Source organism: Polypterus senegalus, chromosome 4, assembly GCF_016835505.1.
Source record: "Polypterus senegalus isolate Bchr_013 chromosome 4, ASM1683550v1, whole genome shotgun sequence".
Lineage (NCBI taxonomy): Eukaryota > Metazoa > Chordata > Cladistia > Polypteriformes > Polypteridae > Polypterus > Polypterus senegalus.
The window spans coordinates 107,833,375-107,846,512 of record NC_053157.1 but is presented as its reverse complement, the minus strand read 5'-3'; the positions used below and the strand labels follow the sequence as shown (position 1 = coordinate 107,846,512).

The 13,138-nt window shown below is 34.8% G+C and overlaps 1 protein-coding gene across 1 annotated transcript in view; it reads right to left on the bottom strand.

The window, feature by feature from the left end:
- The window catches only part of LOC120527565 (protein sel-1 homolog 3), a 69,074-nt gene that overhangs the window by 32,220 nt on the left and 23,716 nt on the right, over positions 1-13,138 (bottom strand). The window contains exons 5-9 of the mRNA XM_039751131.1: positions 11,149-11,270; positions 10,647-10,762; positions 6,155-6,219; positions 1,637-1,769; positions 1,099-1,231 (exon numbers count right to left, since the gene is read on the bottom strand). Coding sequence (XP_039607065.1) covers positions 1,099-1,231; positions 1,637-1,769; positions 6,155-6,219; positions 10,647-10,762; positions 11,149-11,270 — 569 coding nt within the window. The remainder of the gene's footprint in view (positions 1-1,098; positions 1,232-1,636; positions 1,770-6,154; positions 6,220-10,646; positions 10,763-11,148; positions 11,271-13,138) is intronic.

Below are 13,138 nucleotides of genomic sequence, written 5' to 3'. Positions count from 1 at the left end.
ATTCTCTGAGCCTTTCACAGTAGGACATGTCCTTAAATCTTAGGATAAACCTGGTGGCTCTCCTTTGTATAGCTTCAGATTCAGTCTCACAATGTAAAATGACAACACTTTTTTAAAACATTCTAAACTAACTAAAATGAGAGTAAACTGAAAATAACTGAAAAAGACAAATGATATATTATTTATGGTTGCTGTATACTCACAAAATACATGTGTTGATAATTAGGAATTGAAATTTGTGAGTAATTTAAGCATGTTTCTTGCCAAGGCACTTAAAGGCATAAAGCCATTCTCTATGGAAAGCCAGCAACCTTTTGGTTATATGGCAGCAGTCCTTACCTCTGCACCATCCAAGAATAAATATTAGCTTTCTGTCGATTGACATTTGAGCTTGGGTTTGTAATTCATCGACAAGAACATGCAAATTTATTTATTTATTTTTTTTTTACTTTGTTTATATTTTTGAATAAAAGCTTATGTGTTTATTTGATATCTGGAACATAGTCTTCACACATTATACACTTCACGTCATTATTAGTATAACAAGGAAAAAGTTTCTGCTTTAGGTATGTGTTCAGCATTTCATGCTTCACATTTCCTTTCATCCTACACATACCCAGATCTTTGTAGACACAGAACATGCATGAAATGCATGTATTCCAAATAACGCTATATATACTATATTATTTACTTTATACAACTCCATGCACCTCACAAAAATATAAGGAGCCTTGACTTGAGCTGGGAGAACTTTTTGCCCGAGTTGAGCTCCGTCAAGGTTGGAATGGGATAGCAGGCTGCTTACTGCTTGTGCTGATCGACATATTTTCAAAACAAAAGACACCAATGGAGAGGTGCAAAAGAATTTAAGGTGGGCTGGGATTACAAGTTTTTTCCTAGGCTTCAGGTATTCTACGTGTTAAGGAATAACTGAATGAAAATTAATTACTAAAACCAGTTACCATCTAAGCGAAAGTCAGTAATTAAACATATTCTGCACTAACATATATACAGATATATATACTGTACATATACAGTATACAGTACACACACACACACATTTATAAATGGTGTACTTTTATTTAGAATTTTACTTACGCTGATCATTCAGAAATCTACTTTCTTTAAGTACATTTAAAAATGTAAGGGTTAATGCTTTTACACGTTCACGTTCCTGGTAATAAAGATCAATCCTTTCCATCAGACTACCAGAAGCAATTGTCTCAAAACTCTAGACAAAGAAGAGAGAAGAAGAGTTTCAGACCAATGCACAAGGATGAAGAGAGTTATGAATACCATTAGCTGTAAATCAAGTAAGCTTTTAAAAATGAATCAAACTAGATCATGGCCAAGGAAGTTCCACTAGGGTCTTATTACAAACAGACATTTCTTTGTGAAGAGATTTATATGTTTTGATTTTCCAAAAAATATTCCAAATGACATATCATTGTTACAATATTTCATATAGTTAGTAACTTATGAATATCACCTAAAAACCTGATGGATGGTACCAAAATGTGTTTGTTTTTATGTAACAAACTCTGCTGGGGAATAAACTTGGGAGGAAAAGGACAGGCCACAGAATAGATAAAATAACATAATATGAATATAAAAGTGGTCAAAATAATAAACCTACCATGCTGGATGGCTTGGAATTAAGGCGATAATATTTGGTAGGACCAAAAAATCCTTCTATACTTGGCATGTACTTGCTTCCTCCAAGTACAAGATATCCAGAAGTGTCATTAAAATGAATATCTTCTTGGAACCTGAAAACATAAAAATGAATAGACTTTAATACTAGTGTACATATAAAACTAATGTGATAATGTGGACATTTATAGGACTTGTAAAAGTTACCTTTTTTTCACTTTTATTCTCTCAGTCACAATCATGATACATACTACTTGCCCTAGGGATCTGACGCCATTAGTTTTTATTTGAAACTGGGAATAACTGTAGATGTGAGTGGTGTTTTGAGGCAATGGAACTGGACATTCTCAGATCTGGAGGGATAAAAGCTGACATGCAAACGCTGGTGAATCTGCCTTCTTCGTATCTCACTTTAAATTGATTTTTTTTTAATTCAGTTTAATTGAGTGTTCCTGCTCACGCTGAATTAGTATGCATCTTATGGTCTATGATGTCAAAAAAAATAACAAAAAAAAAAACCTGAGACATAGGTATACTGTATATGATATTTGGAATTATTCATTTTATGACCTGTATAGTACATTTCTTCCTGATCTTGTCAGTGTCCACTTTTTGTGTGCACAGTGCTGTTTCTTTTGTACTCCAGGACATGCAAATGAAAGTATAGTACAGAGAGGTCAGTTCAGCACTATATGCAATCATCAAATTCAAATGTTAACAGTTCACACACACACAAGGACCGTACTTCCTACATTTACGACATGTGTACCTGTTGCAATGCGCACACTTCTTTCTATGCTGTGGTTTCTATTACATTGAAAGGGCACTTGACACTGACTCAGTTTACTTTCCTGGGGAAAGCAGCTGTCTTGGAACAGAAGCTTGTCGATGTTGCATCCTCCTTTTCTTTCTCCATCGCCTTTTCTAGTAATATGCGACAACGAAGTTCCTCTGCAAGGTGAGCCATGAACACACTTCTTTTCTCAGTGGCCCCCGTGCATACTTTGCACAGTACATATGTGTTGATTGTCGCCAGCATATTGAAGTACACAGCAACTGGCCCCCTGCGTGTTCCTGCACACACTGAATAAGCTCACGCCTTTTGGTGCACGATGTCAATGCAGCACGGAGAAAAAAAAGCAACAGACAAATATATGGGACATTGGGTATAAATTTATTGTACTTGTAAAAGTTAGCTTTTTTCAGTTTTATTCTCTCAATCACGATCAGCTCTAACCCCCTCCTGATCTGGCTGTAACTAACAGCGGCAGTATAAATTCACACCCGATCAAACGCTGTTCGTTTTCAAATAATATTACATTTGTGCAATGATGTTTTCTGATTGGTACTATTCAGGTCATAAAACGATTTCTTCAAAATTTCACATATATTGCCTCTTTTTTTCAGGTGTGTAATAGAAACGACAGCATAGAGAGAAGTGTGCGCATTGCAACAGGTACACATGTCGTAAATGTAGGAAGGACGGTCCTTGCGTGTGTGTGAACTGTTAACATTTGAATTTGATGATTGCATATAGTGCTGAACTGATCTCTCTGTACTATTCTTTCCTCTGCATGTCCTGGAATACAAAAGAAACAATACTGTGCACCCAAAAGTGGACACTGGCAAGATCGGGGGAAAAAAAAAAAAACGGTCACCGATTACAAGCGCAAGATGTTATGTGAATGAATATGAATAATATGAATAATGCTGCATCCGTGCCACAATGTTTTCCAAAATGTACTATACAGGTCATAAAATGAATAATTCCAAATATCTTATATACCTATGTCTCTGTTTTTGTTTTTTTTGACATTTTAGACCATAAGGTGCATACTAATTCAGCGTGAGAAGGAACACTCAATTAAACTGAATTAAAAAAAATCAAGTGACGGTGAGATACGAAGAAGGCAGATTCACCAGCGTTTTCGTGTCAGCTTTTATTCCTTCCAGATCTGAGAATGTCCAGTTCCTTTGCCTCAAAACACCGCCCACATTTATGGTTATTCCCAGTTTCAAATAAACATTTAACAGCGTCAGATCCCTAGGGTGGTAGTATGTACAGTATTGTGATCATGACTGAGAGAATAAAAGTGGAAAAAAAAAAACGTAACTTTTACAAGTTCTATAAATGTACACCATCTATTACAGACGCAAACCAAATATATGTACTGTATAATATTAACAATAAGAGCAGCTCACTACTGAAAATGGCAAATATAAGAGGCAGTCGGGATCGAACCGGGGACTCTTGATTACAAGTCAGCTAATCTTACCGCTATGCCACGGAAGCTGTTGTATTGTCCTTGAACCTTTTGTGAAAGTGTTTATTTGATCTTTGGATCTCAGGCTTCACACATGATGTAGTTTATGCCAACATTTTGTCATTTACTACTAAAATATGAAAAACGTTTCTGTTTTAACAATGTGTTTACACAGATTATTGTAGAAACGAAATACACATGAAATGCATGTGTTCCAAATAACGATCCATTATTTCCACTCTAAAACTCCAGCACTTCACTCCCAGATAATCAATCAAGGCATGAGCTGGGAGAACTTTGTGAACGTTCTGCAGTGGTGGGGGGATGGGATAGCAGGCTGCTTGCTGCTTGTCTTTATCAGCACATTTACTGGACAAAAGGCGGTGACGGAGAGGTGCGACCAGATTTAAGGTGGGCCGAATCTATGAGTTTTTTCGTAGGCTCTGGTAATTCTAGTGTTAATCACATCTGAATCGTCTGATTTGTAATTTTAAACTGTGCAGTTGAGGGGTAAATCAATGAAAAATGTGCCTTTGTCCCAGAAATTATTGGGGGCCCTATACAGATTGCTATTTTTATGGTCAAATTAAACAGAAATTCTAGTCAAACTAAACATGATTTATTTGGAACAAGGCAGAGAGTAGTCAAAAGTCTAAGCGAAGGTCTGTTACACAAATTTCTTTTTGGGATCAATACCGAAACCAAAATGATAACTAAAAACCACTGTCAAAACTCTGAACCACAAAGATCTTCCTAAAAGTTTTTTTCTTTAATTGCTTGAGCATTAATCACTTGCTAGTCTTTTTTTTTTTTTTGGTAGTTTTTCAAATTATAAATGCTTTCATATTGTGAGCTGCCATCCAGTATTATCATGGATATAAATGATCACATACACAGAAACTATACATTATCATGGTGACCAAACACACTCACAATGGCTGTGACCATGAAAAAACACAAAATAAAAATATTTTTCAGAAAATGAAATAAAATTAAACAAAATTGGATCTTAAGAATTTCTAACAAAAATTAACTGTTCATCCATTGTAGTAAATAATATATAACAAAAATTTATGTTGAGTATATGCTTTCTTTTGCATACATTTTATTGAAATTAATTAGATTTATATATTCAAATTATATATACAGTATTTGTTAGCATTAAATTATTAAAACCTGGGCATTTTATTTGTGTTCTGTCAGGGTGATTGTTTTGTCTAAAATGCCATGGTGCTAGAATGTAATGGGTTGATTTCTTGAATATACTGTATATAGCAAGGTAATGATAGCATTCTTTAAATAGTTTTACATCTGTTAATGATGAAAAAGAAAGTGATTGGAACTTGTTAAAAATGATTGTGAGTAAAATATAATTATTAATATAATTTTACTCAAATGAAATACAGCATTTACTTGTGTTTATGTGTAGTTTTCTTTGCTTACTCTGGTTTTCCTCTCAAATCTCAAAACTATGGGTTAGGCTTATTAGCAACTACAGATGGGCCCAGTTTGCGTAAGTGTGTCTGAATATGCAAGACTTTACCTCGTAATGGACTGGCCCATGGCTGGTTCCTACCATGAGCTGGATAAACTTGGTGTTGAAAGCTAAATTGACCTAATCCAAAGAAAAATTTAAACAGTTCTTACCAATATTACTGACATGGTTCATGAAAAGACATAACTAATGTCATTATGATATGCCTCTATAAATCGATAATTAATTCAGGCAAGTGCAACATTTATTATGTTTATTATGTATCAACATGTCTAATGAACAAATCTGTAAATACAATATAAATGACATACATTTCTAATATTAAATTCAATGTAATGCAAAAGTTGGTTGTGTTAACACAGTATTGTGTCTTTATTAATATGCTCGTGGCAATTAAAACCATTTCGATAGCAAACTATCAGTTTGGATTTATTAAAAATATTTTAAGAATAGCAGAAAAAGTAGAAGCAGCTTAGTGATAGTCTTTTCTGCCTGAAATTTATGTTGTAATATAGTCTAGTTTGTAGTTTTATAGATGATGACATCATTCATTAAATATTTTTTATAAAGTGCAGGTGGTGATCCTTAAAAATTCAGATTTCTACAGCTTTCTAAAAAATTATCTTATTTCAGATCTCCTATTTTTGCTTTATTTTTACATGAACACTTCTTTTGATTTATGTTCTAAAATGGTACGTTTTCCTTTGTTGCCTTACTATATTTTATAAATGAACTAACTTACTGGTATATGAAAATATGATCTGTTGTTTCCTTCATATTTTTCCATGATGAAACTGTTAATGTTGCCTGCAAAATGTAAATAAATAAAAAGAAAATCAACTGGTTTAATCTTTAAAATCTAACAAAGCCATTGATAAACTGTAAACCTCTTAACCGCTTTACAAAATGCTTGCAATTTCGAAACAATTAGGCTTTATAATTTTTGTCTTGCTGGAACTATTTGTATGATATATATAAATCTGAAGTGAGAGTGGGATTACATCAGGGTTTGGTATTATGCCCATTATTATATATAGTATTACTGTAAATGACATTAGCCAAGAAAAGAAAGAAGACCCTCCATAGTTAATGCTTTTGGCAGATAGTCTTGACCAACATGAAAGTTGAAGGGACCAGCTGGAAATAGAATTAGAGCAATGAAGGGAGGCTCTAGAGGGACATGGATTTAAGATACTGTAAGTAGATCAAAAACTCAAAAAGTGCAGATAAGAAGAGGATGAGATCTTCTAGTTGTTAGAATAAATGGTTCAAAAGGACAGAGGCAGAAATTGAGAAGAGAATCTGAGTGGGATGAAAAAACTGGAGAAAGTGTAGTGAAATAGTCTATAACAAAAAATAGGGTATAGATAAAATAAAAAAATATGCAAGATGGTAGCGAGACCTGCAATATTGAAAAGAAACAGAAATATAAGGAAAAACTAGAAAGATGAGACATGAGACAACACTTCAGGGGGCTAAACACCTATGAAAAACATGAGGAAGACAGTGTGATAAACAGCATATTAGGGAAAGTAGGACAAGCAGAGAAAAAAATGGAGAAATGTGGTAGCGATGGTATACAACAGAATAGATGTTAAGTCAAGGAGATAGCCAGAAGTAGGACTTGGGAATCCATTCCCAGATGGGTTTATCCATTCCAGGGAATTCAGGAATCCTACATGTCATTCCTGGGAATCTTGGGCTCCCGGGGATGACACAGTGCACGGGCATCTCATATGTGAACAGTTTTTGAACGACCAACACTTATTTTTAACAAAACTACTGCAATGTGTTGACACCAATTAAAGACTAGCCTTATCTACAAGCAGTTCATGCTGTCATATAAGTACATGTATCTAGTTAGTTGTGGTAATAAGAGCATAGAAAACACAACATGTCCAGCATGCGGTCGTCCAGGCAAAGAGCGCACCTTTGTGCAGAGTACAGCAGCCACTGAGAAAGCATGCTCTGCCTCCACTGAGGTAGGTGGCACAGTCATCAGATACTGATACACTTGTTCTAAACAACGCCCGCGCTTGCCTTTGCTCTGAAACACCGCCATTTCAGCTTTTACTGATGCGTCCTGTTTCTTGTCATCATTCTGTGATGTCAAGTTTCTTGGCACAGATAATGCGGATGCAACAGACTGATGCATTGCCATTTCACAAAGCTGTTGTCTGACAGATGTCAATGAAGTCTGCTCCGTCCCGGCATTCATGAGCTGCAGAGTTCAGACTCCTCCCAGTCCACTGTGCACAGTCTTAGTGGGAGCCGGGAGACTGACCGCTGCTGGTCTGTTGTTGACTGAATTAATCAGCAACACACTACACCGTGGGCCAAAAAACCGTGTCAATTAATTATTTTAAACTATAACTCTGTTATTTCTTAATCGATTTTTACACGCTATATATGTGAGCTTGGCTGTTCCCGATATCCCGGGAGTTACAGCAGTTTCATTCCCGGGAATGAAAAATGTCCGGGAATCCAGGGCTTCCAGAAATTGGGAGCCCAGGAATGGATTCCCTAAGTAGGATGCAATGAAATAAAAATACACCTCCACTTCACTGGCCATGGATAAGGAAGAAACACAGATAAAAAAAGAAGAAAAAAGTGGTAGTTTTTACAGAATTAATTCTTTTTAGACTGAAAAAAATGTTTATAACCAAGACAATTGCCAGTATTTATCATAAACCAATACAAGAGTATACAGTATTTCGATATTATATACTTCCTTGAATTAAAAAAAAAAAAAGAGTTCTAAAACATTTTTAGGAATATTTCATTATATTTTATACTACAAGTATGTGATATTTATTATGCCACTTAATTTCCTATTACTACTTCATTATATAACTTCAATTAGGTATTATACGGTATGTCTTTGAATACATTTTCCTTTGTAAAATGCAGGACATAATATACACTATATGGCCAAAAGTATGTGGACGCCTGATTATCGCACCTATATGAACTTCTTGGAAATCCCATTCAGAAATCGTAGAAATTAATATAGAGTTTATCCCCCTAACCCACCAAATGACTAAAACAACCCCCACTCTTCTGGGAAAGCTTTCCACAAGAGTTTGCAGTGTGCCTGTGAGAATTTGCCCCATTCAGCTAAAACAGAATTTGTGAGGTCAGGTACTGATATTGGATGAGAAGACCTGGCTCTCATTTGATATTCCCATTCATCCCATAGGTGTGCACTAGGGTTGAGGTAAGGGCTTTGCGCGGGGCACTAAAGTTCTTTCACACCAAACTTTGGAAACCTTGTCTTTATGGGCTTGACTTTGTGCACAGTTTTACATCCTAGAACAGAAAAGTGTATTTCTTGAACTATTTCCACAAAGTTGGAAGCCCACAATTTTCGAAAATGTCTTTGTATGCTGTAGTATTGATAGCTCCCTTCACTGAAACCAATGGGCCTAACCCAAACTCTAATAAACAGCCCCATACCATTATCTCTCCTCCACCAAACTTTACAGTAGACACCCTACCGTGCTGAAGGAAGTGTTCTGTCATTTGCCAAAACCAGGTTCATCCATCAGATGGCCAGATAGTGAAGTGTGATTCCTCACTCAAAAGAACAAATTTCCACTGCTCCACAGTCCAATTACGGTGTGCTTTACACCATTCCAGTCGACACTTAGCATTGTGCATAGTGATCTGAGGCTTGTGTACAGCTACCCGGTCATGGAATCCCATTTCACAAAGCTCCCAGTGTACAGTTTTTTTACTGATGTTACTTTGAGAGGCAGCATGGAACACTGTTGTGAGTGATGCAATAAAGGATCGGTGATTTGTATGTTATTTGCTTCAGCACTCAGCTGTTCCATTCAGTGAGTTTGCATCTACCACTCTGTGGTTGCTCCTAGTTGCTTCCAGTTCACAATAATTGCAATTACTGTTGACTGGGTACATTGAGCAGAGTCAAAATTTGTGGTAGTCACAAGCTCTTCAGTATGACCCATTCTACTGCCAATGTTTGTCAAAGGAGACTGCATGGCTGTGTACTTGACTTTATACACCTGCTAAAAATGGGTGTGGCAGAACCACCTGAACAAGTAACTTTGTGGGGTGTCCACATACTTATGGCCATATAGTGTAGCATATACTGTATAAGGAAGGTTTTCAAATAATTAGACTTATAGTCCCAGAACAAAAAAAAATCCTAGAAGTAATTTTCTGAAATTATTACAGTATTATGTAACAGCTGCTGCTTTTTTTAGACACAAATCAATTATTTCTGTCATCAAGTACAATTTAAAACATTTTAAACATATTACAATTGTCCAACCCATTTGAACATATTGTTGCTGGGCTCATACTGTTTTAAAAAAGCTTTGGGCTTGAACAAATTCTTTGTTAGCCATTATGTATGCAATGAGAAGTCAAACAAAATTACACCTTTTATTGGCTAACTGAACTGATTACAATATGCAAGATTTTGAGGCAACGGAGGCCCCTTCTTCATTACAACCTGCCTGAAATGAAACAAATTCACACATATACTGTACTAAGCTACAGTTTTATTTATCCACAACTACTTGATTTTAGGTTAAGTTAAGCTTCATTTTCCCACCATGATTTACACCACTAAAACACTTAAATGCTGAGAGAGCATGGTTTTTGGGTCATTTGATCACTGAAATTATTTTGACATTTGACATTTTTGGGGATGTACCAAATAGTCCCTAATTTATGAAGCTCTAATTCAAACATGTTCTTTGAAGTAAATGGCACATTTTACCGTTTTATATTATTATCATAAGCTCTTTACAAATAAATGTTTAATGTTTTCAAAATGTCCCATATGGGCAAGACAAATATATGTCTAAGATATTTTTGCTGTGCTGTGCCCATTCCATGTTTCATGTTTGATATCCATCCACCCAGCCTGTTTTATACGTAAGGGAAGATTGACAGACAAGTTGAAACAACCTTACAGAATTGTATGTTGATGAGTTTTCATATAACTGTAATATGTTATTATTAGTACAATTAAATGTTATTACTGAAACATTCAGTACATGAACATACATGCAAGACACTGACCAGAAATGAGGTCTTTAAGTGGTACCATGGACAATACCAAATGAATTTTTATCATCCAAATGCACCATCCAAGCAAGCACTGCAATAATATATCAAATTTGGAATTTTAAACTCCATTTAAGTTATTAAATTTAAATGTGAATTAAATTTGATATATTAATAATTTAAAACAAAATAACCTTTGCTGCATCAAAAGAAAGATCAAGGCGATACCATTTTCTCAAAGAAAGTCTTGGATAACTCTTAAAAGCTCCATCATTGCCTGAAGCATGATGAACCTGGACTATTAAATCACCTAGAAAACAGGAAAGAAACCTATGATCTTCCATTTGAATTTAGGTGCAAAATTAAAACAGTACATTTTAAATTTAACAGCTGACTACTTGTTTATCATTGGTATAAATTATATTCAAAATGAAAAGAAAAAAGACTAACTAAAAGGATAATACTAATTTTATATCTTGCTCACATAATAACTAGAAAACAAGCAAGTCTAAAGAGGTGTTCATGTAACACAGAAAAGAAACAACCTACAATTAGATGAATGTGTAAAGTTACTATAGGTCTGATACTATAAATAAAATAAACAACATACAGTATGCACAATATAAAACAGTATATAAACTGAAAAGTAAAAATATTTTGATGAAAAAACAAGAATATAGACAATACAGTGCTTACCTGATTCGTTTACTGATAACATAGGGGTGTCATATAAATTGTTTAAATTTATGAAATGAATAATTCCACAAAGCTTTTGTTTACATTCATTCAGTAAGTAAATCCAAATGGAGTAAGTAAACCTAAAAAAAAGAAAGCACACAATAATATATTTTATTACAGAATTTCACCTAACATCAGCCTTTCTCTATTTAAGCACACTAAGAGGGTAAAAAAAGGAATTTTCTGATATACGAGTTTAATGCAAAATTAAATACTAAAACAATTGCAGTTATCATGATATTACTTGGATACTGCCTTTCTTCATTTCATTAAGGAATTGTCACTTTTCGGCTAGGTTTACTTTTGTTTGTGTTTAAACCACCATGAACTAGAAAAACTCCTGTTATAATTATTTGGATAAACAACCCATTAGGAATTTGAAATGTAACTACTCAGAGAAATGTTATCACTTAATTTTAATGTGGCACCAATATTTGGGTTTTCCATTTAAGAGCAAATTATAATTAGCCATCCCTGCCATAAAAAACTATCAAAAACAATGCCAAAAATAAAGCTAAAGTTTTTTCTATATATTTAGCTAAGGACAAATGCATGTATTCATTTTTTAACATGGTTATTCGAATACGGGGTAAAGGTGTCTGAATCCTGTTTCACCATAATCAGAAACCAGTTAAGAAACAAACCTGGACAAGATGAAGTCTATCTCAAGGCGCTCTCATAAAAACACTAACACTTACTTACACTAGAACATCTTAGAATCACTAGGCAGTGTGACTGCATGTCTTTGGAATGTGTCAGGAAAACGAGTTCTTGGGGAAAAGCCAATTAATAAGTGAAGGTGGCTGCAAACAGATGTGTCACACACAGAACAGAGGCAATGATCTCAACAATACAAATTTCATCCTGGCTGTTGAATGGTCAGCTTGCATCCCTTGCAGATATTTTAGAAGTCATACGAGTCTGCCAATCCTGTCTACATGCTCTTTGTGGGACTTAGAAAAAACTTTGACTACATATCCTGTAATATATTATTATGGAGTTCTGGAATCGTTGCAACAGGCAATTCAGTCCCTGTTTTTGAAGAGCCAAAGTTATTTTTAAATACTTGCTTTTAAAAAAGTTCAATGAAATCACAGGACTCCACCAATGGTACATCTAGCCCTGTCTCCTATTTGTAGTTTTCATGGACAGTGCATCAAGGAACATCTAAGGTTTAGAGAGTATTGAGTTTGAAAAATGTTAAGATAATATTTTGTTATTGTGTTTATGGCCTCATTAAACTGTGATCTCTGGCTTGAACTACAGCCATTTGCAGCTGATTGTGATACAGCTGGAATATAAATTAGCACCTCCTGTATCTAAACATGTTGCCACCGTGAACATCACAGAAAGCAGATATGACATTGACATCTAATACAATAATATAAATAATACAAAAAGATCTATGTAGATGGCCCAAGTGTAAAAAAAGCACTTGTGGAGCCTCCAATATTTTAACACAAAAAATGCAATTGTCACTAAATTAACCCGAGATGTAAAAATTCACCTTAGAAACTTATGTTTTATCACAACATAACATTGTGTTTCTTTAACTGTCCAAAAGAATGTATAGGAAATATAATCTATTGATATTTTTGTAAAATTTCTTTATTAAAAGAATAAAATATTTGATTAACGTTTTTTCTTACTGGAGAAGCATTGGATGGATGGATGGATGGATGGATAGATAGATAAATTTGTATGACTAAATTGATTGCCCTGTTGCTCTATCTTGCTATTTGGGGTAAAGAGAAAAGATGTCTTCTAAGATAGATGGATAGAAAAAGGAATGCGGTCTCCTAAGAAAAAAGGGTGCACTGTCCTTTCTTAGTATTGTCAATAACTAGTTACTTGGTTTTGCTGATGTAAAGTTGCAGGAAATTCATTCTCCACCTGACTCCTATACTCTGTCTTATTCCCCTTATCAAGACATCCCACAACTGCAGAG